The sequence below is a fragment of the Pyxicephalus adspersus genome, chromosome 11 (assembly GCF_032062135.1).
Source record: "Pyxicephalus adspersus chromosome 11, UCB_Pads_2.0, whole genome shotgun sequence".
Classification (NCBI taxonomy): Eukaryota; Metazoa; Chordata; class Amphibia; order Anura; family Pyxicephalidae; genus Pyxicephalus; species Pyxicephalus adspersus.
This window is the reverse complement of record NC_092868.1, coordinates 18,616,786-18,622,935: the sequence shown is the minus strand read 5'-3', so window position 1 is coordinate 18,622,935 and position 6,150 is coordinate 18,616,786. Positions and strand designations below refer to the sequence as shown.

Sequence of the window (6,150 nt, the reverse complement as noted above, 5' to 3'; positions counted from 1 at the left end):
AAGGGTAGGAAGGAACGAGGCGAGTGTTTTAATGTGGTAAGAAGGGACATATTGCAAGAGATTGCATAAGCAGAAAGGAAGAGGGAAGAGATGAGAAAGATACCAGTCTGCAAAAGCCCAAAAAACATTGGTCTGACAAGTTACCTAAAGGGGTAAGAGGGTGAAGATGAAATATTAAATTTAGAAGACCTTGATGAAATTTAATATAGCATAGCATATTTCATATTTAGCATAGCATAAAAAAATTTTTTATGCCGATATGCGCCCAGAAGTTACTTTAGTAATTGAGGGGAAGAAGTTACCTTTTTGTGCGATCCAGGAGGGGAGGACACATACAATAAAAATTCATCTGATCCTTTGGATATGCATACAAGATAATTTTCAACTCATACGAATGGATGAGCTGATCTCTGTCGAGAATCAGAACGACAGAAATGCTACAAAGGTCAATAGAAAATAGCACAACAGGGCACCAATAACTCGCCTGCCCCCCCCCCTTTTCTCCATGGAACAGAATCATGCTGTGTGTACAGCACTCATTCATCTGTCACTCTTTTGTCGCTGAAAATGATCATAAAAGAGATTCCAATGACAAAAAATGCAGACCTAATACAACCTCAAATGAAGCAATAAATGAATGACATGGTGTAACATACTATACCAAGGAGGAATAATGTGCATCTAAAACAAGAGGGAAGCCAAGACAATGTGGGATTTACTGGGGTTGTGTGGGTTTGTGGAGGTACGTGAAAAACATTTCACAAAAGTTTCACTTTACCTTTATCCAGCCTCAGGGGCTATATGAAATCAGACAATTTTACACTGGAAGGAAGGTAGCAATTACTGCATCTTCATGCCAGGAACCATTGCTGCTTAAAAAACTGCTAGGCCTTAAAGCCTACCAGTTGCCAGTAATCACTTGGGAATGTTAAATGCCAGTTTTGACTTGTTACACTACATTCATTACACTAATATGCTACTACAAAGGATTACAGTCAACAAAACATGCAGCACTAAGAAAGTTGGATCAAATACAAGGCACCGAGCAGGTAGGGAGAAAGAAAAATTGGACATACAAATGGTGCAGTCATTAGGAAGTTGAAATAAAGTATGGGGGGGGAAGCAGAACACTGACACAATAGGGGGTTACTGGAAACCTATGGAATAAACAACTGGTAGCACTAAACTAGCTGCATCTTGTATCAAAACCCTATATGCTTTGTTTTGTTATAGTTTGGGTTATGTTTACATCTAGCTTTGGATCAGTAAACACATTTTTCAAAATGTTGTGCTTTCTAAAGCTGCAACTTAGGTATTGAAAGACCTTAATCATTTGGTAGTGTCTGCCTATGTTTGTAGATGTATTGTTTCTGTCAAATTATCCCTACATCTCCAGAGTATTGGAAAGTCTACCTGAGCTACTTTCCTAATGTATATGTAATAATTACCATATGTGCTTAAAATTAAAAGGTACGTTTTAACCTAAAGTTCGGACAGCACCTCCAATCCATCACGATTCTCTGCTCTCTATCACAACCCACTTAATATTTGCAAGTTGATTATACCCAATAAACTAGGTGCCCCAGTGAATAGGTCTTCCACCTTTTTGTTCATTGACCTGAAGCTGACCAAAATGGTTATACCCAGGCAAGGAATGTGATGCGGTAAGCATTTTAAAATTTTGTATACTTATTTATCTGTACTTTTATTTTTAACCCCAACAACCAAATGAACATCCTATTATAAAAAACATACCATAAACTTTATTTGGGTCACCCCTTCTAAAATACTAGAAACTTGTAAGTTTTTATGTATTAGGTTTCCATGTTGTGGGCGTTCAAAAACATTAAAGGTTTAGTTTGGTGGATAGAGAATCCACTTTATGACAGTACAAGTGGTCAAAAACAGTCATTCCATTTTTTTTATTTTCTATTGGAATTATCTCAAGCATAGAAATGCCTGTAATCCAAATGTTGCATGCTATATATACCTTTTGTACTCTAAATTACTTTTGGAATTGTATCTATATATTGTTTTTACTGTTAACCATAATAAAATTTCTTAAAGCGGTCATGCAGCATTTTTAAAACTGGTTTTATTATTGAAGACACATACTTCACTGCCCAATAACAGCTCCCATAGTTCTAGACATTCCCTTTAGGAAAGGGCCAAAATAGATGGCACTAAAAGTGAAAAACTCTTTCAAGAGTAGACAAGATTCACTTTTCAAACTCAAATTCTTTCCCAATTGTAATTAGACAACACTGAAAACTAGTTAATTCAAAATGTTTTTTTTATTTGGCTAATATTTTCATAAGACTTCCAAGAGGATAAAATGAAGTTTCCTCTTTGCAGCTTAATCTTCTTCCTCATCATCTCCTCCTCCAGCACCTCCCTGACCTTTCTTAGCGTTCTTTCTCTTGACGCGGCCAGGACGACCACCACCATAAGGTGAACGCAGAGAGAAGTCGATATGCTTCTGAGAATCCAGTCGCACAATGAATGATGGGATGTTCACCACTTGCTTGCGGACACTAGAAAAGAAACAAAGTTATTACTTATTTTTTGTGATTCTTGTGGGCCAAGTTTATTAAAGTAGATTCCCTTTCAATTGCTGTAGGGTTATGTTGGTATAAAAAAAAAAAATTCTCATTTTGGCTTTATATGCAACAAAGGAAAGACTGACAGTTGTGCAATTATGAGAATGTGATCCATTTTGAAGCAGTGTGTGAATCCAATTATAACTATGTTGCATTGTGTACAGATTAACAGGATCTGAAATAATGCAAAGAATACCTGGTTGGTTAAGCTTTGGTCAAAGCCATCCTAAACAGGACAAACATTCCTTCTTGACACCATTTACACTTACCCCTCAAATACATTTGTCAAGGTCTTAACTGTGCACACGACATACCCTGCAACATCATACCCATATGACTTGATCCTGTGCCTTTGCACTTAAAGCATGGTTATGACAGAATATTATGAACAATTCTCAATTATCTTATCACAGCCCCCACAAAGTTTTTACATAAACCAATGCAAATACCACGTTTGGCTGAAAAATTATGTCATTAATTTTTGCTCCAGAAAATGCACTAGGGCTTATTTTCAGGGGATCTCCTATTTTTGCATGAACAATCAATATTTATTCTTGAAAAAGAAATTCAACATTTGTTTATATAGTCATGTCATCACATTATAGAACATCATAATTCTCTAAACCCTGAAATCCATCATGAATTTTCCTATTATTACACAGTATTTATTTAGTGCCATCATATTACACAGCGCTGTACAAAGACCATAGTTGTGTCACTAACTGTCCCTCAAAGGACCTCACAATCTAATGTCCCTACTGTAGTCATATGACATTAATGGAGTCTAAGGTCAATTTTAGGGGGAAGCCAATTAACCTAACCATGTTTTTTGGGATGTGGGAGGAAACATGAGTACCTGGAGGAAAATGTAAAGCAATTTCCTTAAATGAGCACATCTTGTCCATACATATCAAATATACATAAATATTTATATACACTGTAGCTAATATTCAGGGTAGGGCTTATCCTCAAAAACATGGAGAAATTATGATGGGGCTTATTTTTGGGGTAGGTCTTATTTTCGGGGAAACAGGGTAGTCATTCCTATATCATAAGACAGGAAATGAACACCAGTTGCTTTCTATTAAGGCTGAAATGGTCCAGTGCACAGGTATGGATTGTGTCACAATGACATCTGATTTCCGATTTTAAAGAAACCTACACCATCGTTCTAAGAATTTTACCTTTAGTCACGGAACAGAAAAATGGTGTTCTTTTGAACAAGCCTCTTCACAAGGTGTATGGCCTCAGCCAAATTGGCCTTGCTGAAAAATGGGCTTCACACCAAATTTGCAACAGTTGGTTGATGGCCTTCTGGTAAGAGCTAGCAGATCGCAAGGTGTATGGCAAAGCCAAAGTGACCTTGCTGAGTCAAGCTTTCATTTCATCAAAGACTGGTCTATGTGCTATTGAGACACCAAAGGATAAAATATGTAGATTACACAAAACCCTACCAGCCAGATCTAACTGGTTTAATAATGATTACAGTAGCTGCATATATGGAATTATACTTTTAAATAGATCTTTTTTTATATAACCATAAAGCCAAACTTGCAACTACCCCCACTTTACCTTTGACATTCTAACTGCCTCCATCTTCACAAGGCTGGCAAGAAAGTAATACTTCAATGGTAATGAACAGTACTTTGTAACACTGAACAGAGGTGACAGACTAGAGAAACTATTCTATAACTGTTCTAACTATAGTATATTTCCAACGTATTGCACATTTATTGATGATGTTTCATTGGCTTTACACAAGGTTAGTCAAAATGTTTACAACACAGCCCTATTTTCAAAGTTGCAAAAAATGTAATGTGTTCAGATTTTTTACAAGTCAGTTTTTCAAGTGGAATGTCAAATAAATGAATCTACACATCAGAGGGCAAGGGTTACCAATACACACATAGCTAGGAGGAACAGGAAACCGTATAGAAAACTAATGCATCAAATGTACTCGGTAATATAAGGCAAAAATAAGTGCAACAGGCAACTTAATCTTATACCCAAAATATTCCTTAATTTAAACTTGCATTACACTTTTCTATTCCTTTCAGGAAATACTGCCAATGGGACACTTGGTAAAATGTTCTTTGCCAAGTCCATACCTGCACTCTGTGCCCTAATCTCTTTGAAAAAAAATCATTTGGCATCACCAACCTAGGTTCTCTATTCTGGTGCAAGCCATCTGAAAACAAGGCAGTAGGTTGCCAGAGTTCTAACTGGCAATCTAGTGGTTGACCTCATCTTACATGTAGCCTCTAATAATCCAAATGCCAAGTTTAAATTGTTTGGTTAGAAAAATGTATACAGCTATTTTAGTATAAACCTACCGGATATGCCTCTGTCTGATAAGAACACGGGCATGATGGATGGATTTTGCCAAACCTAACTTGAAGACCTGGGTGTGGAGACGTCTTTCCAAAAAATCTTCAATTTTCAAGCCCAGAATGTAATCAAGTTTCATCTTGCCCTCATCCAACACACCGATACGCACCAGTCGCCTGAGTAGGGCATTTCCTAAAAGCAACAAAAAAAAGTTACTAAAATGATGCATAACCTTTCTAATGCTTTAGGTTAAGTATGAAATAATTAAATCAGGTTTAGGACAGATGTACTTTCAAAATGCCTTTGCTATTCCTAAGGAATTGCACCACAAAAATTTACCATAAAACCAAAGCTCCAGGAATGCTGCTCTCCCTGGTATAACAGCTTTCAGGACAAGAAGTGAGCAACCAGGGATTGACACTCCTGGAATTGTTTTCCACTGGGCTTGGCGGTATGATTTCCCAAGGGTCTCAAAGGAGAGGCAAATTACATTGGTATTTTGACAGCACAAAGGGTAGACCATTCTTGACAGTATACACCAGTTAATGTTACTTTCGATACATTAGTACTTTAGACAAAATCAACCAATAGTGGGACAGCATGGCAGCTCAGTGGTTAGCACTCTGGCCTTTGCAGTGCTGGGTCCCAGGTTCAAATTTCAACTATCTGCATGTAGTTTGCAGGTTCTCCCTGTGTTTGTGTGGGTTTCCTCCAGGTACTTAAACTATTAAAAACATGACTATAGTGACATATGTTGACTATGGGTACATTAGATTGTAAGCCCCTTTGAGGGACAGCTAGTGATAGGACTACGGACCCTGTACAGCACTGTGTAATATGTTGGGGCTATATAAATACTGTGTAATATTAGTGTGACATACCTTCGAACAGTCGCTTAGGATCTTTTTCATCTAGAGTAAGCAATTCTCTAGCAGCCTTACGGATCTTGGCAAGGGTAAACTTGACCCGCCAAACCTCACGCTTGTTACGCAGACCATATTCACCTTTAGAAAGACCACGAAAAAATATTAGCAACACATGACCAATTTAATCTGTACAAAAAAAAAAAAAAAAAAAAAAAGTTCTCAACTGCAGATCTTACCAATGAGTTTTAACTCCTGGTCTAAACGAGACTTTTCAAAAGGACGTCGTGGAGTGACGTAGGTCTTCCGGCACACCCAACTTCTGGCAACAGGCATTTTAGGCTATTCGCCTGCTGATA

General features: G+C 37.4%; 1 protein-coding gene across 1 annotated transcript; it reads right to left on the bottom strand.

The window, feature by feature from the left end:
• Nucleotides 1-2,275: 2,275 nt before the first annotated feature.
• RPS9 (ribosomal protein S9) lies at nt 2,276-6,150 on the bottom strand. The gene is made up of 4 exons (XM_072427213.1): nt 6,031-6,150; nt 5,810-5,932; nt 4,934-5,120; nt 2,276-2,534 (listed from the first exon to the last, which is right to left on the bottom strand). The coding sequence occupies exons 1-4, from the start codon at nt 6,125-6,127 to the stop codon at nt 2,357-2,359; spliced, it is 585 nt and encodes a 194-aa protein (XP_072283314.1). The 5' UTR covers nt 6,128-6,150; the 3' UTR covers nt 2,276-2,356.

Bases quoted from the DNA above. Each gene is read 5' to 3' on its own strand.
- RPS9 (XM_072427213.1), bottom strand. From the start codon at position 6,127: ATGCCTGTTGCCAGAAGTTGGGTGTGCCGGAAGACCTACGTCACTCCA. The intron at 5,121-5,809 runs GTATGTCACACT...TGTTGCTTTTAG, and splicing joins TCCTAAGCGACTGTTCGAAG to GAAATGCCCTACTCAGGCGA. The intron at 2,535-4,933 runs GTAGGTTTATAC...TTTCTTTTCTAG, and splicing joins ATCAGACAGAGGCATATCCG to TGTCCGCAAGCAAGTGGTGA.